At 42.1% G+C, this 27,048-nt stretch overlaps 1 protein-coding gene across 5 annotated transcripts in view; it reads left to right on the top strand.

Moving 5' to 3' along the window:
• LOC127658915 (rho GTPase-activating protein 6-like) overlaps positions 1–27,048 on the top strand; it is a 46,170-nt gene that overhangs the window by 17,511 nt on the left and 1,611 nt on the right. Inside the window, exons 2-13 of one of the 5 annotated variants that reach the window (XM_052148481.1) lie at positions 1,143–1,293; positions 3,556–3,621; positions 6,591–6,853; positions 7,421–7,613; positions 7,836–7,891; positions 8,446–8,596; positions 8,692–8,840; positions 11,801–11,980; positions 13,677–13,774; positions 15,287–15,456; positions 23,448–23,525; positions 25,948–27,048. The exon at positions 25,948–27,048 is cut by the window's right edge and continues 1,610 nt beyond it. In XM_052148481.1, coding sequence (XP_052004441.1) covers positions 1,143–1,293; positions 3,556–3,621; positions 6,591–6,853; positions 7,421–7,613; positions 7,836–7,891; positions 8,446–8,596; positions 8,692–8,840; positions 11,801–11,980; positions 13,677–13,774; positions 15,287–15,456; positions 23,448–23,525; positions 25,948–26,399 — 2,007 coding nt within the window. In that variant the 3' untranslated portion in view covers positions 26,400–27,048. Of the gene's footprint in view, positions 1–1,142; positions 1,294–3,555; positions 3,622–6,590; positions 6,854–7,420; positions 7,614–7,835; positions 7,892–8,445; positions 8,597–8,691; positions 8,841–11,800; positions 11,981–13,676; positions 13,775–15,286; positions 15,457–22,113; positions 23,421–23,447; positions 23,526–25,947 lie in introns of those variants that run through there. The other 4 variants (XR_007972462.1, XR_007972461.1, XM_052148484.1 and 1 more) reach the window with 4 other exon arrangements.

Raw genomic sequence — 27,048 nt, 5'->3', positions numbered from 1 at the left:
CTTATCACGTGACTTGTTGAGCGCGTTACTGCGGAGACGTAGCGCATGTGGAGGCTTCACGCTATTCTCCGCGGCATCCACACACAACTCGCCACACGCCCCACCGAGAGCGAGAACCACATTATAGTGACCACGAGGAGGTTACCCCATGTGACTACTCTCCTTAGCAACCAGGTGAATTTGGTTGATCCGGTTGATCTGAAAGAAAATGTGACAATATGGAAACGGCGTCAGCACGAACATCATATCTCCCAACTATTAATAATAAACATTATTCCTCATTAAACCTCATCTGGTGAAATATCTTGGTGAAAATCCCTTCATCTGGTAAATATATAAGATATAAAAAGCTTAATTTGGTAAATATGTCATTTTAGAGCACCATAACGGAGCCAAGTCTCTGTCATTTCAAAATAAGAGTCCCTTGTGTATTTATGGGTTTAAATGTTTCACGTTATGCATTAAATATTTTTTCTGTTATTATTGGGATTTTGGCTGTACAATAAACTGCATCTGGGATTTGATTAATTTTGCACTCGTGTTTGTGCCCGTCACAGTAAGGAAAGACACTTTTATTTTATTTTCATTCTTTAAATTGATTTTAAAAACTATCGGCCAATTAATCGGAACCTTATTTATGATATCGCCAAAATCCCCTTTCAGCAGACCCCTGTTCCATATATCCATACATCGATCTCGCTTCTGAAGAATGACCCGCAGTCTGGACAGATATATATACTGTATGTGTTTTTATTAAACTAGTCAAACACTCTTTGGTTTCGCAAGTCTTCATCAGTGTCATGTGTTCAGTCTGAGACTGACTTCAGTGATCATTCCAAGAAATCCTTACAAGGAGAAGAGTCGTGAACCGTCAGTGCCAGCCAGAGTCGAGCACAGCGCTCACTGCTGCCAGCATGACTTGATGGGATGCCAAAACTTGTTACAGCTTGTAAATATTTATCTGATCTCACTTTTCTTTCTTTTTTAGTACAAATAGTAAATGTATCCTCTCCCCGTCCTCTAAATCCCGCTGGATATCACATATCACCAGGTTTTGTTCATGCCCGCTCCAGCGCATGATGTCATTAAAGCAAAATAGGTGATATAGGAAATGCCAATCATCTTCTTTCTCTCTTTCACAGGGAGATTTGACCTGGAAGACTTCATATGGACATCTGCAGGCGGTTCACATCCAGAATCTGTCTGAGCTGGAGAGAGTCCGACTGCAGGAAGTTGCTCTGATCAAACTGATAAAAGACTCTGATTTAGGATGCCAGATCACCATCCCTAAAGGTATACACACACGCACGCACACACTCACACACTCACTCACTCACACACACACTCGCACACACACTCACACACTCACTCACTCACACACACACTCACACACTCACTCACTCACACACACACTCACACACACACACACACACACACACACACTCGCACGCGCACTCACTCACTCACACGCGCACTCACTCACTCACACGCGCACACACTCACTCACGCGCACACACACTCACACGCGCACACACACACACTCACTCACACGCACACACTCACACGCGCACACACTCACACGCGCACACACACACACACACACTCTCACTCACACACACACACACACACTCACTCACTCGCGCACACACACACACGCTCACACACGCACACTGACACACACACATGCGCACACACAATCACATACTCACACTTGCACGCACACACACTCATGTACACACACACTCACACTCGCACACACACGCACACTTGCACATGCGTGCACACACACACACGCACACTCATGTACACACACTCACGTGCACGCGCACACACACACACACACACACACACACACACACACAAGGAATGCATGTACCACTGTCTCATCTTACAAAGAAAACATTCCATCAGTGTTTTAACTGATCCCAGTGACATTACAACTCTGTGTTTCTTCAACTTTGGGCACTTTCATGTCCCGGGTTGATTTTTGTTAGGACAGATTTGTTTTTTGTCTTCTTTTCTTTTCATTATATGAACATCTCAGATCATTTATTTTTGGAACTTTTCAAATGCCTTTTATGATGTGACTGTTTTAGTCTTTCTCAAACCCCAGACATTAAATATTAAATAATACGAATACAAAAAAAATAATAATTATACATAAATCAGACATAAATCTCCTGCGAGAGTGTAAAGTTGTCCTAAGTTGAAGAAACACCCATTATTGTCTTTCTGCTGTGACTCAAAAGATGTTTAGCAGAATGTCTGAGCTGCTCTTTTGTACACAATGTAAGTGGATGGTGATTAAAACTGTTAAACTCCAAAAAGAACAAATGAATCATGATTGAATTACTATGCATTGATATGTGCTTTTTTTATCAACACACATCTTCCTTGTGATCATTTAGCAGAAAACATGCATTGATTATTTTTAACAAGAATTGTATTTTATTTGAAATTTAAAAGGATTAATTATATATTTAAAAAAACATACGTATTAAAAAATTAATTTAAGTCATCATGCCCCTTGTCCTGTACATAAATTCCATAATAAAAGTAAATATTTTCCTACCATCTGAGTAATTCAAGCTTGAGGTACATGTTTTTCTGAGTCGCGTCAGCAGGGGGCAGTCAGCGTGCCTCTAAACCTCACAAGCAGCGCCGCCACTGAATAATAACCGCTCGCACAAGACGCGTTCTTGATGGTGGACAAAACACAGCAGAATGAAGTGATCTCCAGATGCAATGTTTAAAGTTTCAGCTGCTTGCAGTCCTAAAAATGTGCCATTTATGTTGCTGAAAACCAGTAAAATGCTTTAAAGTGTCCGTCTGATGCATATGTACTGTGTGTGATGCGTACTTTGGTAAAAGGATGGATTGGCGATCTCGATGCAGCTCCGTTTCACGGGCTCCTTCAATTTATCGCGGATCCCTGACAGATATCGCGGCCCACTTTGGCATATCGCGGCACCTTTTCGCGGGCTCCTTCAGCTTATCGCGGACCCCTCACAGATATCGTGGCACATTTTGGCATATCGCGGCTCCGTTTCATGGGCTCCTTCAATTTATCGCGGACCCCTCACAGATATCGCGGCCCACATTGGCTTATCTGTGCTATTTTTAATTGTCACTCTATGTACTTGTGCGTGCCTCAGACAGACACGTTTGGAGCATCACATTGGTATTCAGCATCATAAACGGCACATTTTTAGGACGCTTTGTCAAGTTAAAAGTAGCGCAAACTTTAAAAAAATCATGATTTCTGTTGTGCTTCCTCCTCAGTGAACAGTTCTCATTCTGCGTTTGTCAGGTTTATTGAGGCGTGACCCGTAAAAACGCATGTAATTTCGGAAAATCCAGACTTTTATTATGGAATTGACGTACACGTCAGTGGGCACATTTAATTGCATATTTATTTTTGCGTTAATTGACAGCCCTAATATAAAGATTTTTTATTTAATTTTTTTACATTTTTGCTTTTGTTAAGTGTTCGATTGTCTTGTTTTGTTGTTGTTTTCTGTTCATTATGTTTTGTATTCTCAATCTCTTTTCTAGATTGCCAGAAGCATAAAAAGTCTCTCAGGAGAAAGCTGGATTCATTATCAAAAGAAAAGGACAAAGGTATTGATTTTTGAAGACGTGTTTCTCAACTCAGCAACACTAGCTGTTTCCATTTAATGTATGCCAAAAAATAAATAAAAAAAATAACAAAAACAATTTGCAAATAATGTAGCATTTACATCCTGTGTGTTTAAGACAACAAAATCTTCTCTTTTGGGTAAATAGAAGTTGAAGCCACTGTGGCTATGTTTGATTAGTAACCAACAAATAGTGCAGAATCTGTTTATGCCATTACTTTAATTTTTTTTTCATTTTTTTTAATAAAGCTTTCAGTTTATATTTAGGTTTTAATGAAAAACAGAAACCCAAGATTTCCAATTTTGGAGCCCACTGTTCATATGTAGAGTGCTTTCACCCAGAACGCACCATTCCAGCTGCTGATCCGCCAGAACACGTCTCACTCGCTGCGCAGTAATGTGTGCAGGAATGCAGACGCTCCCGCTGCGCTCCGACTGCCCCAAGAAATAACAAAAACAATCCAAGACATTCCGCAGTTCCTCCATTTACAGTCAAAGCGCAGATCCCGAACATCTCAGGGATAACCTCACAGGGATTCATTTTCACTTTCACATGAAGGAGAAAATCAAACATATACGTGCATCCTTTAATGGTTTATTTTCTGTGATATTCCTTGTGGAAAGTAAAAATAAGGAGAAATTGGTTAATATTAGGTATTTGCTTTGAATTGGCTTGAATAGATGTTTTAATATGTCCTTGTTTTGCTTATACTGTGAATTATTAGCTGACTTTCGAAAGAGCCCGGGGTCACATACGAGTCATTAAAACTGATTTTTTTTAACCACTCCACAGATTTCATATTAGAAAATTATAGTTTTGGCAAGACATCTACTTTGTGCATGACATGAGTCATTTTTCCAACAATTGCTTACAGACCGATTGTGTCACTTTTAATTGACTATAATCACAATTCCAGCGGGTCAGAAGTTTACATACACTAACTGTGCCTTTAAGTAGCTTGGAAAATTCCAGAAAATGATGTCAAGCCTTTAGACAATTAGCCAATTAGGAGGTGTACTTTTGGATGTATTTTAAGGCTTACCTTAAAACTCAGTGCCTCTTTGCTGAACTTCATGGGAGAATCAAAAGAAATCAGCCAAGACCTCTGAAAAAATGTGTGGACCTCCACAAGTCTGTTTCATCCTTGGGAGCCATTTTCAAACACCTGAAGGTGCCACGTTCATCTGTACAAACAATAGTACACAAGTATAAACACCATGTGACCACACAGTCATCACACCGCTCAGGAAGGAGACGCATTCTGTCTCCTAGAGATGAACGTAGTTTGTGTGAAAAGTGCAAATCAACCCCAGAACAACAGCAAAGGACCTTGTGAAGATGCTGGAGGAAACAGGTGGACGAGTATCTAGATCCACAGCAAAACCAGTCCTATATGGACATCACCTGAAAGGCTCAGCAAGGAAGAAGCCACTGCTCCAAAACCACCATAAAAAAGCCAGACTACAGTTTGCAGGTCTTACTTTTTGGGTACATTTCCTCTCCGTCTGATGAAACAATAATGTTACTGTTTGGCCATAATGACCATCGTTATGTTTGGAGGGAAAAGGGTGAGGCTTGCAAGCTGAAGGACAACATCCCAACCGTGAAGCATGGGGGTGCAGCATCATGTTGTGGGGGTGCTGCAGGAGGGACGGGTGCACTTCACTAAATAGATGCTGACATTATGAGGAAGGAACATTATGTGGATATATTGAAGCAACATCTCAAGACATCAGACAGGAAGTTAAAGCTCGGTCACAAATGGGTCTTCCAAATGGACAATGACCCCAAGCACACCTCCAAAGTTGTGGCAAAATGGCTTAAGGACAATAAAGTCAAAGTATTGGAGTGGCCATCACAAAGCCTGACCTCAATCTGATAGATCATTTGTGGGCAGAACTGAAAAGCGTGTGCGAGCAAGGAGGCCGACAAACCTGACTCAGTTACACCAGTTCTGTCTGGAGGAACGGGACAAAATTCCAGCAACTTATTGTGAGAAGCTTGTGGAAGGAAACCCAAAACATTTGACCCAAGTTAAGCAATTTAAAGGCAATGCTGCCAAATAAAAGCTGAAATAAATCATTCTCTCGACTATTATTCTGACATTTCACATTCTTAAAATAAAGTAGTGATCCGAACTGACCTAAAACAGGGAATGTTTTCTACATTTAAATGTCAGGAATTGTGAAAAAACTGAGCTTAAATGTATTTGGCTAAGGTGTAAACTTCTGACTTCAACTGTATATTTTAGTACAATGGGTTCATGGACTGCATGTGCAAAGATAGCGGCAGCTCCACGTCCAGTGGCGTTTACCAAAATAGCTTTAGTGCGACCAACATGTGAGATTGTGCAGGAGCCTGAATGGATGCTCAGGAAACATGGATAAAAAGCTAATCTCTTATTGGCATTCAGTTTATTTGCAGACGGATGACAGGGAGACTCTGTTCTCTTGCAATTATGTTGGGTTCCCTCGCAACAAATTAACCATGGTTTTACTACAGCAGTATATTTGTAATCATGACTGGTTGCTCCAAAAAGAAAATAAAGACATCATAAAAGTAATCCATACAAATCCAGTGTTTTAATATATAACATATATCTTCAGAATAGATACGGTAGGTCTAAGTGAGAAAAGATACAATATTCAAGTCCTCTCTGAGTCCTGTAGGGGGCGATATGCACAAAAAATGGGATTCAACAAAAACACAAGAAGAATGTGAAAGTGAAATTGGAGATTGACTGATTGACATTTTTGGGTGAACTATTCCTTTGAACTTCGTAAAGCCAGTAACTTTTGCAGGTACAGTGCAAGGGATACCAGACAGAGATCCATGTTTGCCGAACTCAAAAAGGACGTTTTTGTTGCTTTATAGCTCAAATAATAAACAGATGTAAATGTACAAATTATTTACAGTAAGTGCTTTAAGAAATCTCTCTCTCTCATCCTCAGAGTGTGATCCTCGGGCGTTTGGCGTGCCGCTCTCGCAGGTGATTTTTAACGACCGGCGTCATAAGCAGCTGCAGGACGGACGGGAACAGGATGCGCAGCAGGACCTTGTAGACCGGGCGTCCTCGCTCCTTCACCTGACCAGCCGGAGAACCAATCACAAGGAGTTTTCTAGCAGTAACTCCTCTCTCAGCTCCGCCGCCATGACGCCCAATGCGTCTAGCTCGCCCGGCACGCCAGAAACGGCCCTGCGCTCGCAGAGACGGGTAGAGTAGAGCTTTATTTTAAATTCGTTCCCATTCATTAAAGAGTTCTAAGCCATGGAGGGGCTGAGTATCTCAGCGAGTATTGACGCTGGCTACAACACCTGGAGTCACGAGTTTGAATCCAGGGTTTGCTGAGTGACTCCAGCCAGGTCTCCTAAGCAACCAAATTGGCCCGGTTGCAAGGGAGGGTAGAGTCACATGGGGTAACCACCTTGTGGTCGCTATAATGTGGTTCTCGCTCTCGGTGGGGTGTGTGCTGAGTTGTGTGTGGATACCGCGGAGAATAGCGTGAAGCCTCCACACGCGCTACGTCTCCGCGGTAACGCGCTCAACAAGCCACGTGATAAGATGTGCGGATTGACAGTCTCAGACGTGGAGGCAACTGAGATTCGTCCTCCGCCACCCGGATTGAGGCGAGTCACTACGCCACCACGAGGGCTTAGAGCGCATTGGGAATTGGGCGTTCCGTATTGGGGAGAAAAAAAACGATTTCTAAGTCATGACTCGAGAGCACTACCCCTAGTATCATATAGTGCCAACTAGTCCCATCAATTTGTCATTATGTAGGGCGGCGTGTCTGTGGACTGCATCACTGATCTGGATGACGCTCACTCTCGTCTGCTGGAGGCGCTTCAGCTGTCGCTGCCTGCGCAGTCACACAGAGAGAAGAACACAAGAGACACAAAACTCAGCCTCAATCCCATCTACAGACAAGTGCCACGAGTGATTGACAGCTGCTGCCAACATCTGGAGAAATATGGTGAGTGATGTCTCATTCTAAAAGCTTCAGTCCATCTGCATCTTAAGGGTCCTTTTGTGTCGTCCATTTGTCAGTCACCCGGTCTCTTTTTGTCCAACTGGGTGGTTTTTGGTAATTTTTTGGCAGTATTGACCACACTTTGTCGTACGTCAAAATGATTTTTAATATTTTCGATTAGACATTAACATAAACATGCTTTATATTTGCTTTACTATCGTTAAGGTCTGCAGACGGTGGGAATTTTCCGCGTTGGAAGCTCCAAGAAAAGAGTTCGACAGGTAAGTACCGCCTATTTCGTGTTTTAGAGGCAATATCTTATTTTTAATCAGAAGGGTATCTCAGTGAGTAAAGACGGTGGCCACCACCCCTGGAGTTCGCTAGTTCGAATCCCAGGTCGTGCTGAGCGACTCCAGTCAGGTCTCCTAAGCAACTAAATTAGCCCGGTTGCTAGGGAGGTTAGAGTCACATGGTGTAACCTCCTCGTGGTCGCTATAATGTGGTTCTCGCTCTCGGTGGGGTGTGTGGTGAGTTGTGCTTAGATGCCGCAGAGAATAGCGTGAAGCCTCCACACGCGATACGTCTCCGTGGTAACGCGCTCAATGAGTCACGTGATAAGATGCGCAGGTAGACGGTCTCAGACGCGGAGGCAGCTGAGATTCGTCCTCCGCCACCCGGTTTGAGGCGAGTCACTACGCCACTTATATTTCAATTTCTGGGGCATTTTTGTCATTTTGGTGGCCCTGGTCAAAACTTGTGAGAACCCTGTAGGAGCATCTCGTCTCTTTTGAAACAGTCGTGATGTTTTGTGTGTTGTGTGTTGTGTGTGGTTCAGTTGCGTAAGGAGTTTGATCGGGGTTCAGATGTTGTTCTGGATCGTCAGCACAGTGTTCACGATGTGGCGGCTCTGCTCAAAGAGTTCCTCAGAGACATGCCCCATCCACTGCTGACCCGGGAACTTTACACGGCCTTCATCAACTGCGCATGTGAGGAGAAAAATGTTTTTAAAGGGTTCATATTCCACATTTATGTTTATTGTTTTCCCTGAGATAACTCTGTTGTTCTCTGTGTGTTTGTGCAGATCTAAACTGCGCAGATCAACACACATTGATGCAGCTGCTAATCTGTCTGCTGCCCGCCTGCAACTGTGACACGCTTCAGTGCTTACTTCACTTCCTGTCCAACGTGGCCAATCACGCAGAGGACTCGCTGGACACTGACGGACAGGAGGTGATGTTTGGGTGATATAATAACAGACTATTCACAGTACATTCACAATTATTTAAATCAATGGATATATAAAATAAGCATCTAGAACATTGGATTTAATTGATTTAGTCCAGTCACAGTATACAAATCTGAAATGTAGGTGGCGCTCTAACGCAGCTGAGCAGTCACTCATGCGCACGTTCATAGACAACTAGTGTAAATCAAACTACATATAAATTATTGGTCACAAATGATTGGTTACTTTCTAAATAATAAACGTATAGTAACCGATGCACACTTTACAGTATTACAGTGTAAATTTGCTGTCCCCTCAAAATAACTCGACACACAGCCGTTAATGTCTAAACCGCTGGCAACTAAAGTGAGTACACCTCTAATTGATACTGTCCAAATTGGGCCCAATTAGCCATTTTCCCTCCCCGGTGTCATGTGACTCGTTAGTGTTACAAGGTCTCAGGTGTGAATGGGGAGCAGATGTGTTCAATTTGGGGTCATCGCTCTCACACTCCCTCATACTGGTCACTGGAAGTTCAACATGGCACCTCATGGCAAAGAACTCTCTGAGGATCTGAAAAAAAGAATTGTTGCTCTAAATAAAGATGGCCTAGGCTATAAGAAGATTGCCAAGACCCTGACACTGAGCTGCAGCATGGTGGCCAAGACCATACAGCGGTTTAACAGGACAGGTTCCACTCAGAACAGACCTCGTCATGGTCGACCAAAGAAGTTTATTGCATGTGCTCAGCGTCATATCCAGAGGTTGTCTTTGGGAAACGGGGACTTTTGAGTGCTGCCAGCATTGCTGCAGAGGTTGGGGTGGGGGGGTCATATGCCGCACACTGCATCAAATTGGTCTGCATGGCTGTCGTACCAGAAGGAAGCCTCTTCTAAAGACGATGCACAAGAAAGCCTGTAAACAGTTTGCTGAAGACAAGCAGACTAAGGACATGGATTACTGGAACCATGTCCTGTGGTCTGATGAGACCAAGATAAACTTATTTGGTTCAGATGGTGTCAGGCGTGTGTGGCGGAAACCAGGTGAGGAGTACAAAGACAAGTGTGTCTTGCCTACAGTCAAGCATGATGGTGGGAGTGTAATTGTCTGGGGCTGCATGAGTGTTGCCGGCACTGGGGAGATACAGTTCATTGAGGGAACCATGAATGCCAACATGTACTGTGACATACTGAAGCAGAGCAGGATACCCTCCCTTCGGAGACTGGGCCGCAGGGCAATATTCCAGCATGATAAAGACCCCAAACACACCTCCAAGACGACCACTGCCTTAATAAAGAAGCTGAGGGTGAAGGTGATGGACTGGCCAAGCATGTCTCCAGACCTAAACCCTATTGAGCATCTGTGGGGCATCCTCAAACGGAAGGTGGAGGAGCACAAGGTCTCTAACATTCACCAGCTCTGTGATGTCATCATGGAGGTGTGGAAGAGGACTTAAGTGGCAACCTGTGAAGCTCTGGTGAACTCCAAGCCCAAGAGGGTTAAAGCAGTGCTGGACAATAATGGTGGCCACACAAAATATTGACACTTTGGGCCTAATTTGGACATTTTCACTTAGGGGTGTACTCACTTTAGTTGCCAGCGGTTTAGACATTAATGGCTGTGTGTTGAGTTATTTTGAGGGGACTGCAAATTTACACTGTTATACAAGCTGTACACTCACTACTTTACATTGTAGCAAAGTGTCATTTCTTCAGTATTGTCACATGAAAAGGTATAATCAAATATTTTCAAAAATGTGAGGGGTGTACTTACTTTTGTGAGATACTGTATATATCTATTTTTCTTTTCTCCCCTTTGTCACCCAATTTGGAATGCCCAATTCCCAATGCGCTCCAAGTCCTCGTGGTGGCGTAGTGACTCTCCTCAATCCGGGTGGCGGAGGACGAATCTCAGTTGCCTCCACGTCTGAGACCGTCAATCCGCGCATCTTATCACGTGACTTCTTGTGCGCGTTACCGTGGAGACGTAGCGGGCGTGGAGACTCGCACTATTCTCCGCAGCATCCACGCACGACTCGCCACACCTTTACCGAGAGCGAGAACCACATTATAAGCGACCACGAGGAGGTTACCCCATGTGACTCTACCCTCCCTAGCAACCGTGCCAATTTGGTTGCTAAGGAGACCTGACTGGAGTCACTCAGCATGCCCTGGATTCAAACTCACGACTCCAGGGGTGGTAGTCTCAGCAAATATTGACATGCAATTAATTGTGATTAATTTGATTAATTAATAGGCATACAATTAAATAGATTAAGATTTTAATCAATTGACAGCCCTAAAAAACATAAAAATATTTCATAAAAATAAATGTCTGGTAAATATTGCTGTTTATTACTATGTATGATTTATATAGTGCATATAAATATGATTTAATATCGTATATTAATATAAAACAATTCCTTGTGTTCATTTAGTATAATAAATAAATAAATAAATAATAATTTTAAATCACACTTTGCTACAATGACTGTTTGCTTGAAATGATGAATACCCCCAAAACAAACACTAAAATCACCCTTTTCAAAACTTCAGGCTGAGAGGAACATTTAAATGACACACAGATGGATCGACCAAACATTAAACAAAACAGCTAAATTTACATTACAAAAAACAATGATCTCATACATTACATAAATCATTGCTTTGTTCACAAGAATCCCAAAACATCCCAAAACTATAATTCCAAACCTACTTGTGTCATCATTGTGTCTGTCTGCATAAAACCAAGATGAGATGGATTTCAGATCTCAGATCGCCAGTGATGCCATTGTGATGAACTGCATTAATCCCATTTGTTTGTGGTCTTCAAGCATTTTGTTCCATCCATCTGTGCATCAGAACATTCATTTGTGGTTGAACAATCCCTTTAACTCCTCACTTTGGATAAAAGCGTCTGCCAGATGCATCAGTGTTAATGGTAATTTCCCCTCCATGTATTTTAGGTAATTGGCAACAAGATGACATCTCTAAATCTGGCCACCATCTTCGGACCGAACCTCCTTCACAAGCAGAAGAGTTCAGAGAAAGAGTTCAGTGTTCAGAGTTCAGCTCGTGTCGAGGACAGCGCCGCCATCATCACGGTCGTCCAGCACATGATCGACTGGCATGAAACGCTGTTCATGGTATGACTGAATATTTCAAGACACATCTTAATTATGCAATACACTGAATGATTCACGCTGGGTTTGAGATTTGATGTTGTGCAGCCAAAGCAAATAATGCAGTAAAAATAAATGATAAAAAAAGATTTTTGACAGCTATTCGTGACGGCAGATTCTAGGTTTATAGAGTTTATATTGGATGTTTGGGCCATTTAAACACATTATTTTCCAACCCAGTCATCTGACATGTCCAGAAAAGTGACACAGATGTTTTGGACCACTGAAGTCACATTGCTTGTAGCTACGCAGGCTCGATTTATGTAGTTGCATTCCAGAATGTGTCCGAGCGCAATTCGTAATGCAACGCTAGCGGAAATTAGCGCGAACGGTCCGCTTCAACGGTGAGTTTTCTCTTTCAAGTTTGAAGAAGTTGTAATAAACCAGTGAGCTAAAATCATGTTTATAGCTCGATACTTGAATAAGAACACATCCGCAGGGGTGTAAAGTAATTGAGTAGATATAATTAAATATTTTACTTTTGTACTTTACTCGAGTGCAATTTAAACGGAATACTTTGTACTTTTACTTAAAAAATAGTACTTTTTACTTACGATTTGATTTAAACTTGAAAAGTACTCGTTACAATTTTGCATCTCACTCACTCACTCACTCACTCACTCTCACACACACTTGCTCTCACTCTCACACACACACACACACACACACACACACACACACACACACACACACACACACACACACTCACACACAAACAAACACAAACACTCTCACACACACACACACACACACACACACTCACACATACACACACTCACTCACTCACATACACACTTGCACTCACTCTCTCACTCTCACTCACACACAAATACACACACACTCACAAAAACACACACACTCACACTCACACACACACACTCACACACACAAACACACACACACACACACACACACACACACACACACACACACACACACAGTTGGTCTTTATCTCTCTCTGAGGCTTGATTATCCTGATTAGGGTCCGGGTGTGCAGAATCACGCCCCGCCCCGCCCTCCGCCCTGCCACAAACGCAAAAACGTGCGTTACGTAGGTTCAGCTGGACCGCACATTGGCCAAGCTCTCGCATCTGCGTACACGTACATGTGTAAAGTATGTTTCAGGCCTTCAAGGAATATTCCGGGTTCAGCTCAGTCGACAGCATTTGTGGCGTAATGTTGATTACCACAAAAAAGTTATTTCGACTCGTCCCGCCATTTCTTAAAAAGAGGGCAATAATCGAGGTTACAGTGCGGCACTTACAGTGGACGTGAACGTGGATGGAAATTGTCTTTTTTGAATATTTGTATAAATAATCTTCTTTCATTGTACCTGTATTGTAATATAAGCATGTTACAACTGCAATTAACAGATCCAGTCCACATCAGTGGAAAGGAATGAATGTCGCTTAAATACTAAAAGTCAATTGAGCATTTTTTGTTTTTTTTAAATATGTCATAAATCCCAGGAATATTTCATTTGTCTAGAGTTTTTGCATAAAGTTTTAAAACTACTTCAACATGTGGTGTAAACCAAACCTATTCCAGAGAAGCTCTTTCTCTCCGGTGAAATCTGTGCATAAACAAATGCATAAAAACTCATTTTAATTTCAGTGTTTCGTGAGCACATAAATAGAGTTGACATGTTTAATTCTTTTAGATTTCTGCTGAACTCCAGAATGAAGTTCTGTCGAGTTTGATGGACACAGACAGTGATGTGGTGAATTATCTGCTGAGGAGGAAAACAACACAGAGTGAGTAAGTGAATCTGTTCTGAATCTGATGTTCACGATTATCACATCAAAGACTGCAAATGATCTTCATGTTGATGAAGCTCTTAGAATGTCTTAAGACTACAGTCGAACACACTGGGGGTCTGGGTATCTCAGCGAGTATTGACGCTGACTATCACACCTGGAGTCACGAGTTTGAATCCAGGGCGTGCTGAGTGACTCCAGTCAGGTCTCCTTAGCAACCAAATTGTCGCGGTTGCTAGGGAGGGTAGAGTCACATGGGGTAACCTCCTCGTGGTCGCTATAATGTGGTTCTCGCTCTCGGTGGGGCGTGTGGTGAGTTGCGCGTGGATCCTGCGGAAAATAGCGTGAACTCTCCACATGCGCTACGTCTCCATGGTAACGCGCTCAACAAGTCACGTGATAAGATGCGTGGATTGATGTTCTCGGAGGCAACTGAAGTCTAGTTTCCATCCATCTTTCGCGCTATTTTGTTATCGACAAAGTGAAAATGCAAAAAAAATGAATTGCGACATTTGCCGCCTTCTGCCCGTTTCCATTCAAATGGACTTTTATGGATAAAAATGTCGTGTGTGATGACTTTGTCGCATAAGTTTTGGTTTATCGCAACAGAAATCTGCCCTGAAGCCGTTTCAATACAGAAATGTGTTTATTGCTATTTATTATTTATTATTGCATATATAGGTCTAAAACAATATATATATATATTTCATTTGGTAAATTGTTTTTTTTAAATGTAATGCTTTTTCATTTGGTAATTAATATTTTTAATTTAATGCTTTTTTCATTTGGTCATTAATTTTTTTAATTTAAAGCTTTTTTTGTTTGGTTATTTATTTTTTTAATTTAATGCTTTTTTCGTTTGGTAATTAATTTTTTATTTTAATGTTTTTTTTTTCGTTTGGTCATGATTTTTTTTTATTTAATGCTTTTTTCATTTGGTAATTCATTTTATTTAATACAAGGGATTTTTTCAATAGTAAAACTAAACAATAATTGAAAAAAAAAAAAAGCACTGATGATTTTCTCCTAGTATTGTGTATTTATTTTTTATTTAAAAAATCTTTGTGCACAGAAATGTTGGGGGTGTTTTTTGTATCGTGGGCTAATTCTGTGTTGGGACACCACCCAAAAATGAACATTCTTTCATCATTTACTCCTCATGTTGTTCCAAACTTATGCAGAATGTCAGAACTGTATGGTGGATGGTGACTTTGACTGCCAATCTCTATAAAGCACCAAAAACGCTACAAAATGCAAATGCATAAAAAGAAACAAATGCTATCAATCAAACTGAACTTATTTTGAACCTGGAACATTCCTGTAACACAAACAGTGAATAAAACAAAACAAAAATACTTTCTCATGTGTTTCACAGAAAAGAAATAACAGGATACAAGTTTTTTACAACTTGAGGGTGATTAAATAATGACAGAAATGTACTTGCGGTGAACTGTTAAAAAGTTTTATCTCAAAGTGTCCCCAAAGACTTCTACTGTTCAATTTTCTCCTCCAGTGATTCGACGTCCTCCAGTGGAGAGATCTCACCTTATGAAAACAGCTCTCCTGTTCTCTCGGAGTGGCTGCACCCCTCAAGACGAGCCGATGAAGTCACAACGAGTCTAGACGCTCTCACACGCAACATCATGGTGAAACCTCGTCTCTCACCCGCACAGGAGCACACCGGTGGGTTTATTTACGGCAATGAAAATCATTTTCCAAACTGGTATCTTTCTCTTATTTTACAGTGAGGAAAAAAATATCTAAATGTCCTTTAAAACAAGACAAATTCACATGAGAAGCAAAATATCATATGATATTAAAGGAACAGTTCACTCAAAATTAAAACCTCTTTCATCATTTACTCACCCACATGCTGTTCTGAACCCGTGTGTGACTTTCTTTTTACCACGGCACACAAATGGCCTCTTTTTTTCCCATATAATTCACTTAAATGGGGACTGGGGATTTGCAAAATGATACTAAAAATTAGACAAATAACTATCATACAGAATGAATTGGAAGAATTGGAATACAGTATATTGCACACGTTTTATGGACCACTTTTATGGTCCTTTTATTTGTCATTTTTTAGCTTAACCGATCCAGTTCCCATTCACTTTCGTTATTTGGACAACAGCAGCCAGGATATTCTTAACCCTCCTATTCGGTTAAAGATGGGCCACCTTACTGTTTACAGTCATTTTTGACCAGAAACAATACAGATGTATTTGTTTTTAAAGAAATGATAACATTTCGTGTCATGTATTGAGGGCAGATTGCTGCCATCTGGTGGAGAGAAAAAATAACATGAAATTCTGACAAATCTGTAATGACAATAATAGCCAGTAGATGGCGGCGGTGTTCTATGCAGCCACCTACTGTGGTGTAATTCTACATTTGATCACAAGTTATGCATTTGGATGTATATGTAGACATTATCAAACAATTATTTGTCCAAGTTTAGAAGTTTTGAAGTGTCAGTTTTTGTACTAATATTGTAGCAGTTTTATAGTGTAATTTTCTTCCTCGCTGTTAGGGGGCGCTAAGTTGCTTAAAGCACCTCATAAGAGTAGCCTGAGGGGAAGAATAAGTCCTGATATGTGACATCCATCACAGTTAATTGGAAGAATATAGTATAGATGGAAGTAGGGATGGGCATTTATAGGACAGTATTGAATAGAAATAGTACAGATATAGAATAGTATACGTTTGTTTTCTTTCTTTGTCTCTCTTTTTGGTCTGGGTGGGGCCTGGTGCAGTCCAGTGGAGACCTGGGCCCTGGAAAGTCTAAGGAGGGGGTGTTAAAGAGGGGAAAGTCTCTCATCCATGTTAACGGTAGTTAAAAAGGAAGAAGTAGTAGTCATGATCCGCATGGATGAATAGCTGCATGACCCGCTCTCTACCTCTTTTTTTCTCTTTCTTGTCCTAGTTGAGGAATGTCTGTTTAATGTTTAACTGACAGTAAGTCATTGGTTATCTTTCTTTAGTGTAACTGTGTGTATTTTATGTTTGTATTTCCTAGTTGGGTGAGTTTGCTTTGACCGATAAAGGTTTGAACAACATGTTCTATGGTTTTTGGTTGGTTTGCTAATCTAGTGGTTGGGGTATTTGTATGTTTTGGAGAAAGACTTCACATTTGATGCTTACAATTTCGCTTGGTGTTCCTGTAAAGAACTGTTGTGCTAAGAGTTTGGAAACAGCTCTGGGATGAGCCCAATCCTGACTTTACGGCAGGACCTTTTGTGACAAGAAGAGAACCTGTCAGAGAACTCGTCACAACCCTCGGTGAATTGTATATTGAGTCGGAAAGTGTCAATTGAAGAGACTGATGATTTCCCCCGGAGTTCCATTTACTCCTCCACCACCTCCAGAACCAGACTTTTGTGTTTTTGTTTGAGAATTGGTGGAAAGGCTATCTGAACAAGTTACAACCCTTGAGGAACACCTTGGGGATTGTGCACTGAAGGTGGGTCTGTGTTCTACACAGGAGGAGGATGAGAACAGGTGTAAGTTGGTAGAGGAAAGACAGACATACCGAGTGGAAAGGGAGTGCGAAATAGTTCAGAAAGTACTGGAGTTAAGTATTCAAGACTTAGGAAAATGTCATCGATTGTCTGAAGAGGTGGGATGCCCTGATCGACCATAAGTTTATGTCTTAGACACCCATGTCTTCAGCCCCAGCACACCCTCCTCAAAGCCCACTTCCTATTTCATCTGTCTCCAAGGTCATGAGTAAAACCTATCCTACCCAACCCTGTCAACCCTCTTTACCCATTCCTCACAGTATTCCAGCAATTCTCTAACAACCACCAGTAAAAGTTGAATTCTTACGATTTCGATGTGGTGAAGAGGATGACCCAGTATCCTTCATCAATTCGATGTGAAGAATATCTTGCTATATGTCTTCTTTGTGACTCTGAAATTCAAGCCTCCATTACGTCGGTTCTAAAAGGCACCGCTAAGGATTGGTGGCTAGCTGAGCGGAAAGTGTTCAGACATGGGGCCAGTTCAAATAAATATTTCTATGTTCATTTTTTTGAGTGACGATTATAAGGCAGAAGCTACTAGGAGGCTTCTCAAGAGGAAGCAAGGTGCCCATTAGAGCATCCGTGATTTCGCCTACCATTATCGAGCCTTATGTTTAAGATGGAAGAAGGATATGCCTGAGAGAGAGCTCTTACAAGCTATTTTAAGGAATTGCAACCCATGTCTGGCCAGCCTGCTCTGAGGAACCATAAGGAATGTGAGTGAACTGGTGAGGATTGGCACTCAGAGAGGGAATTGAATGAAGCAAAACGCTATTGGAGTAATGTTACAGAGTTACAGTGACACAACCCATAAACTATCTCAGGCTAACAGCCGTGTTGTGCAGTCTCTCCACATTGTGCTTCATGGCAGACACATCCAGGCTATGGTGGATACAGGGAGCACCCTGTCATTTATTCAGGAGTCTAGTTTGAGTCAACTAAAACACAATGAGCAATGGAAGTCAAACAAGAGACAAACCTTCCTGTTGGCCAATGGGCAGATGCAGCATGTGGTGATGGTGTAGAGAGCTAAAGCATATAACTGGTAATCAGAAGGTTGCTGGTTCAATCCTCACAGCCACCACCATGGTGTCCTTGAGCAAGGCACTTAACTCCAGGTTGCTCCGGGGGGATTGTCCCTGTAATAAGTGCACTGTGAGTCACTTTGGATAAAAGCGTCTGCCAAAAATGCATAAATGTAGCATGCCATGGGGATGTCTGTGTGGGCGTGTGAGCTACATGGACAGAAATTCAATGTGACATTATATGTATTATAATGGCATAGTTTTGGATTTTAGGAAGGTTCAGTATAGCTTACCTGCCAGGGATGGTGGCTTTGAAGCTTTTCCACTCTTGCCTGTAGAGTCAACTCTCAAGCCCTTGCTGAATTTCTATCTTGCCCTGCCAATTTCAGAAGAGTCCTCGACAACTTTTCAAGCCATTCACCACTTGTCCGCCAAGCTGTCTGTGTCCAGTTTAAAAGCTTGCTTGAGAATCTGATGGAAAACTGGCCTACTGTCTGCACCAGTGATATTGGTCGGACCAAAGTGATCGGACATCATATCATCACCACAGATGAAGTACCAGTAAGAAAAAGAGCGTACAGAGTGTCAATAGAGAAACAACAGTTAACTGACCAAGAGATCAAAGAGATGCTGGACAAAAACATAATGCGTTCTTCAAAGTCACCTTGGGCTTTGCCAGTTGTTATTGTGCCAAAGAAGGAAGGTGACTCAAGATTTGGTGTTGATTACCAAGGGCTTAATGTAAAGACCCACTTGGATGGCTATCCAATGCCCCAGATTCAAGAAATATTGCAATCTATGCATGGAGCCTTGGCTTTCAGCACATTGGATCTAAAGAGTGGATGCTGGCAAGTAGAGGTGGTTCCTGAGAGCATGCAAAAGACAGCTTTTGTCACTTCTGCTGGCTAATATGAATTTCTTCATCTTCCTTTGGCCTTAAAAATTCCACTGCATCTTTTCAACACTTGATGGAGGGTGTGCTGAAGGACTTGAAAGAAAGATGTTGCCTCGTCTATATAGATGACATATTAGTCTACTTAAAAGTTGAAGATGAACATCTGAAACACTTGGATCAAGTCTTCAGTTGCTTGCATAGAGCAGGCCTTACCTTGAACTTAAAAACATTTTACCTAGTCCAAAGGACATTTACCTTCTTGGGTCATGTTGTGTCAGGACAAGCAGTCAAGACCGATCCAGCCAAGGTTTCAGCTGTCAGTGATTTTTCCAGTGCCACAATCCCTAAAAGAGGTTTAATGATTTTTGGGATTAGCAGGGTGGTGCCATAGGTTCATCCCACATTTGCAGAGAAAGCAGCACCTCTTCATGCTTTTAAGCAAAAAGGAGCCACTTTGGCATGGCCTGTCAAGAGTCCTTTCAAGTGATCAAGTGTGCCTTGATAATTGCTCCTGTCTTGTTTCCAACAGATTTTAACAAGCCATTCAAAGTCCAGACCGACTCTAGTGAGGAAGGTTTGGGAGCAGTGTTAACCCAAGAATCCAAAGGGGAGGAGCATGTTGTCACACATGCTTCTTGGCTTCTTTATGGAGTGGAGAAAGCCTCCTCAGTGTCCGAGAAGGAATTCCTTGCTGTTGTATGGGCCAATGACATATGATGGCCTTACCTAGATGGCAGGCCATTTGAGGTGATTACGGACCATGCTGCCCTCACTTGGGTTTTCCATCACCCCAAGCATTCATCAAGACTCACTAGATGGAGCTGTCGTCTTCAGGGTTTTGAAGTCATTGTGAAATACAGGAAGGATCAGTGCAATGTTGAGACGTTTTCGAGGGGGTCCTAAAAATGTGGTGCCGGACACTTTGTCACGGAGCTTGAAGAAAACATCAGCACCTGATAGGATAGCTGTTATCAAATCCACTAGTTCAATGACACCCCTAGCTCCAGCCAATTGGCCAGTAGACTGGACTAACATCGCCAATACTCAGCTAAATTACCCTGAGGTACAGGACCTAATCCCGAAAGCCCTTTCTCAAACCAACCCAGACTCATCAAGAATCCACTACGTGGTCAAGAATGGATTTCTTTTCAAAGTGTTCCAGATGGTGAGAGGACGAAAGTTACAATTGTTCATACCTGCATGCCTTCGAGGGGATTTTCTGAGATACGCCCATGACAGCCATCTTAGTGGTCATTTTGGGCATCTGAAAATGATGCAGCTGTTTGAAACAACTTATTGGCCTGGTTTACATTCCGATGTATGGAAGCACTGCAAAGAATGCCAAGTATGTCAGAAATACAAGCCAACCTTCTCCAAATTATTCGGGTACCTACATTTAACAACAGTGGAAGAGCCTGGATACATGCTAGGTATAGATTTGATGGGACCTTTTCCTAAATGATCTAGGCAGAATGAGAACCGTCTGGTTGTGGTAAACTGTTGCTCCATGTGGGTCAAACTGTTTCACTTAAGAGTAGCCAAATCTCCGCAGATAGCTCACATCCTAGTGGATGAGATATTCACAAGATGGGGTACACCAGTCGATCTAGTTTCTGATGGAGGACAGTGGTGAGGGATTCAGTAATTGACAACTGCATATCATCCACAAACTAACAGAGTGGATAAACAGAATGCTTAAAACCATGATCGCCTCAAATGTGGGAGACCAACACCATCATTGGGATCGCTGGTTGGCTGAATTCCGGTTTGCTATTAATACTGCTTGGCAGGAAATGTACTGGTTTTACTCCAGCTGAGATTGACTTAAGACGCAAGATGAAGGAACCTCTAGAGAGGGCTCTTTCAAAAATCTCCAAATCCTAGCAGCCCTGCTTATGACGTGGTACTTTGTTCGGTCAGTAAAACGAGAATGTGGAGCAAGCCCAGCTGAAATAGAGACCACAACCTCAATAGGAAGCAAATGTTTTTTTTAAGAAGGGCGACCTGGTTTGGGTTCATGCCCATTCTTTGTCTCGAGCAGAGGAGAGTTTTATGGTGTGGTGGTGGTGTAGTGGTCTAAGCACATAACTGGTAATCTGGTAATCAGAAGGTTGCTGGTTCACGCCCCACAGCCACCACCATTGTGTCCTTGAGCAAGGCACTTAACTCCAGGTTGCTCCGGGAGGATTGTCCCTGTAATAAGTGCACTGTAAGTCGCTTTGGATAAAAGCGTCTGCCAAATGCATAAATGTAAATGGCAAAGCTATCTGCCAAATGGAAAGGCCCAGTTAATGATTGTTTTTCCTTACTCTGTCGACACAGATCATGCCCAAAATGTAAAGCCCTTCAGGACAAGTAGAAGTCCTCCTAATGAAGGGAGGGATATGTAGCAGTCTCAAGCCTGTTGCTAGGCTGTTTTATAATGCATTTTCTTCCTCGCCGTTAGGGGGCGCTAAGTTGCATAAAGCACCACATAAGAGTAGCCTGGAGGAGCAACACGCAGCACCATTGGAAGCTTTTAGTCCTGATTAGCCTGGGGAAGTATACAGTAGGAAAGTTTCTGATCCATTACCCTCAGTAGATGGCGGTAATGCACAATCTAAGAATGTGAACCGCCAATAGAAAACAATAGTAATCATGATACGCATGGGTGAATAGCAGCATGGCCTACGCTCTACCTATTTTTTCTCTTTCTTGTCCTAGTTGAGGAACGTCTGTTTAATGCTCAACTGAAAGTCATTGGTTATCTTTCTTTAGTGTAACTGTGTGTATTTTATGTTTGTATTTCCTGGTTGGGTGAGTTTGCTTTGACCGATAAAGGTTTGAACAACTTGTTTTATGGTTTTTGGATGGTTTGCTAATCTAGTGTTTGGGGTATTTGTATGTTTTGTAGAAGGACTTCACATTTGATGCTTACAACTTCGCTTGGTGTTCCTGTAAAGCTAGAAGACCAAGGATTCTGTTTTCTTTTTGGAACATGTGGATTATTTAACATTGGAACAACACTTCAGACACTTCCTTTGTCTTCATTCCTCATCGACTGCATGGAGATCGATGGTGGATTATTGAATTGTTATATCTTTATGTTGAAATGTTAATTTTGTAGTTCTTGTACTTGGTTTATTTTTATTTGTAAATACAAGTAATCTGGATTGCTAAATAACTTGTGCATCTATGTTTTTGTTCTGAGATTAAATTTTTTTCAAATGTGAAAATTGTATAACTCAAAGTAAATTAATATGGCTGTCAAGAGAACTAACAGCAATGGACTGAACAGAAGACTCAGACTGTGTGTGTGTGTGCGCGTGTGTGCGCGCGCATGGTGTTCTGCATGCTGGCTGTGTTAGTCCCAAGTATTTCTTTCTGTGTGTGTTTTGGTGGTTTGACTTTTTTTTAAATTTTACATATTAGTAATTTCGAGGGTATTGTGATATAAATATGGTTGATGAGGACAGCCCTAGTGTCCCTGTATTACAAATGGTTTAAAAAAAAAATATATAAAAATTGTGTTTTGAAAATATAAAAATGTCAAAAGTTTTCTGTGATGGTTAGGGAAAGCAGTATCAAATCTATGTCAATGGAGAGTCCTCGTAATGATAGGAGTACAAACGTGTGTGTGTGTGTGTGTGTGTGTGTGTGTGTGTGTGTGTGAATACTTGTACTGCTCAGATAAAGGAAACCATCAAAAATGGCTGAACAGTATAAAAAGGTTAAAAAATAAAATGTGCATTTGTGCTCCACACTAGAAAATATTACAGGTTTGGAACGTCATGATAGTGAGTAAATAATGACAGAATTTTCATTTTGCCGGGAACTATCCCTTTAACCTTTAATCCCTTTAACATCGAGATTGATGATTCAATATATTGTCTTTTTTTCCTCCAATATGTTTTTAGCCACTGATTACAAAAATCTTGTTTTTTTTTTTTAGGATATTTTCTTTCGTGACTTTAGCTGTGACATGAATATGCCATTTTCATTCCCACCAAAAATGTTGTTGTGTTACAGTTTAGAGTGTCAGTTACTGTTATGTGTTTGTAATTAATAACAGGTACAGTGTTGTTTATTTTCTGGTCTCTGAGGGATAAGACTTATTTTCAGAGAGTGCATCTAGAATAAAAGTGACTCACTAAATGTGTTATTTGATTTCTTATTTCACAGTAAAGAAAACTCAAATGACTAACACAATGCTGTACGTGTCATGAATGAACATGCTTTTATCCACAGGTGAGTCGGTCGACGAGAATGTTTGGGAAACACAACACGCTTCTCTGCTGTCAAGATCTCAGGACAGACTACTCGCAGGTACAATTCACCAGCCAACACGTGTGTCAATCAACAGCAGAGTATCAGACTTCATCCATGACAATATTCGGATTGAGATTAAAGCTCTGAGAGAGTGCTTGGCTCAGTTTTGAGGGTGTTCACAGAGCTGTGTCACCTGACCCACCTGTCTGAGATTCTCATGGGTGAACAGAGGCATTAGTCAGAGTGCGTTGCAGCACGTTTCCTCAATTTAGTCATGTGACGGAGCCCTTGCCTTTATGTTCTTGTGATGCATCATCCCCATTGAAGGCCTCTTATGCAGTGTGAACTCCTTTAGTATCAGCCATATATTATGAAATGGTTATCGTGAGTTGGCTTTTGAGAACTGATACAACATTTGATAATCATGAAATCTAATTTTCATGCCAGAATTCACGTTTACGTGCAAACTACACACAGTGGTTTGATAGGAATAGAAAGTGCTGTTTGTGTGTCTTTATTTAAACTATGGTTGTAGGTGATGATGTCAAATGTACCGGGTCTTTTGTACCAAGTTGATACTAAAATGTAAATGATGTAACGAGACCAGTGTTTCTACTGTACCTGTAGTACTGAACATCGACTGTGTTCGGTCCCCGTGCATGTGTTTACACTGTTATTGCATTAGATGACAAAAGAGAGCGCCTACTCACTTTCATGCGTGCAGCACCTACAGACTATATATATACAATATAATATTAATTCGCAACATTTTATATTCAGAGCTAATGTCAAAACACAACCGTAAAAGCCTTTACATCAAAATAAATGTGTAACACGTGAAATTAATTCATTAAATATTGCTCGTTTGGGGTCTGGGTACCCCATGTGACTTTACCCTCCCTAGCAACCGGGTCAATTTGGTTGCTAAGTAGATCTGGCTGGAGTCACTCAGCATGCTGGAGTCGTGAGTTTGAATCCACGGCGTGCTGAGTGACTCCAGTCAGGTCTCCTTAGCAAACAAATTGGCCCGGTTGCTAGGGAGGGTAGAGTCACATGGGGTAACCTCCTCGTGGTGGTGATTAGTGGTTCTCTCAATGGGGCGTGTGGTGAGTTGTGTGTGGATCGTGGAGAGTAGCATGAGCCTCCACATGCTGTGAGTCTCCGCGGTGTCATGCACAACGAGTCACGTGATCGGATGCGCGGATTGACGGTCTCAGAAGCAGACGAGACTGAGACTCGTCCCCCGCCACCCGGATTGAGGCGAGAAACAAAGTGTCCTTTACATTGTTTATAGTAGCGTGAATTACATTTACTATAAAGGGTTCATTCTAAAATTAAATCAGGGCATATATGCACATACCAAAGCGCAACGCTTCAATCCCATGAGGTAAATTGGAGGGAAGTTTGAGCAGATGCGCCTGTATTTCGAAGAACTGCAGCAAATAGAATATACAGTAATTATTGTTGCTACCTGTCCCGTAAGATAAAGTTAAAATGATGCGTCCCATATTTAATCTATACAGGACGTGATAGACCAATAATAAACAAATAAAATAAGTGTGCGATGCAGTGCGTACTCCAGGTAGGGAAGGAGGTGTTGCCCCAAGTGAAGGAGTTCAGGTACCTCGGGGTCTTGTTCACGAGTGAGGGGACAATGGAGCGGGAGGTTGGCCAGAGAATCGGGGCAGCGGGGGCGGTATTGCACTCGCTCTATCGCACCGTTGTCACGAAAAGAGAGTTGAGCCGGAAGGCAAAGCTCTCGATCTACCGGTCAATTTTCAGTCCTACCTTCACCTATGATCATGAAGGCTGGGTCATGACCGAAAGAACTAGGTCACGAGTACAAGCGGCCGAAATGGGCTTCCTCAGAAGGGTGGCGGGCTTCTCCCTTAGAGATAGGGTGAGGAGCTCAGTCATCCGTGAGGAGCTCGGAGTAGAGCCGCTGCTCCTTTGCGTCGAAAGGAGCCAGTTGAGGTGGTTTGGGCATCTGTTAAGGATGCCCCCGGGGCCTCGGGGAAGACCCAGGATTAGGTGGAGAGATTACATCTCCACACTGGCCTGGGAACGCCTCGGGGTCCCCCAGTCAGAGCTGGTTAATGTGGCTCGGGATAGGGAAGTTTGGGGCCCCCTGCTGGAGCTGCTGCCCCCGCGACCCGACTTCGGATAAGCGGTTGAAGATGGATGGATGGAAATAAAATGAATACAAATTATCCAAAATGTTTACATAAGATAATACCAATAATAAAAAGAAAAATAGATCACGAAAAGATAATTTGTGATTTAATGTCACATATATATATATATATAGGATGCATTTCAGATAATTAACCCATTACTAAAGTTCATTACAATCCCAAACATATTTCAAATTTTCGATTCATATTTTGTGCGTGATGCACAAAATAAAAATAGCCACGAAACTCTACTTTCTTTTTTTTCATGCTGTTAAACAATAAAGACATTTGTTTTTGTCTCTCAGGTTCAGACGGACACCTGTATAACCGCATCTCCTGCGAGGCGTCCACTAGTATCTACAGCAACACGAAAGAGCCTGTGTGTGAGACGAAAACGTACGGTGTTGCTGCTGAATGTAAAGCAGATCAGAGCGTCCCCTGCTGTAGTCAAACCACACCTGCTCCAATCACATCAACCCAACGGACAAGACTGAGCCAATCAGAGGAGGCGGTAACGCCTCTTGCAAGCCCTTCTCCTGCGGCCAAACAACGTGGCGAACTTCCTGTAGCCTTTGGACAGCCTGTTGGATCAACACAACCCCACCATGTCACTTCCTGTCAGGAGGGGGGGTCACACATCACTGTGCCGACAAAGAGCTTCACAGCTGAACACCCAAATTGGCCAATGGACAAATGGCAAATATGGCAGCTGTTATCGTCAGAGACCACAGACACATTCCCAGAGACATTGGTGTAAAAATGTATGAATTATAAAGTGTATATATATATATATAATAAATCTTGGCCCCATTGACTTCCATTATAAGTGCCTCACTGCAACCTCGATTTGAACCCTTTTTTCCTTTTCCCCCCTTTTCTCCCGAATCTGGGGAGAATCTGCGTGCACATACAACATGAAGAAAATATTCGCCTCGCGAGTTTGACCGCTGGATTATAAATGTGTGTTTAAACTCGCGTTCACACTAGTAACGGTAACCTGCGAGTATTCCCGCTTCTCTTCCGGAAAAGGACAGGAGGAGGAGCCTCTACGACTTGGTTAATAGTAAAGTTCGACCAATAGCTGGAATCGAGTAGTCGCGCATATTTTCAGAACTTACCAGGTCGTTCAACTTCCTCGCTCACTTTCCTCCAAGCGATGTCTTTATTCGTCCGGTCTCTGTACATGTATGACGTTGTGTCATACAATTCCGGGTGTCCACACACCGCTACAACTATTCTTTCATCCTGTGGCTTGTTGAGCGTGTTACCGCTGAGATTAGCGTGAAGCCTCCACACGCGCTACGATAATACGCTCAACAAGCCACGTGATAAGATGCGCAGATCGACGGTCTCAGACGTCCTCCGTCATCCGGATTGAGGCGTCACTACACCACCACGAGGACTTA

This window comes from Xyrauchen texanus, chromosome 18 (assembly GCF_025860055.1).
Source record: "Xyrauchen texanus isolate HMW12.3.18 chromosome 18, RBS_HiC_50CHRs, whole genome shotgun sequence".
Lineage (NCBI taxonomy): Eukaryota > Metazoa > Chordata > Actinopteri > Cypriniformes > Catostomidae > Xyrauchen > Xyrauchen texanus.
Note: the sequence above shows the minus strand (reverse complement) of the source record. Positions and strands in the feature narration are given on the sequence as shown.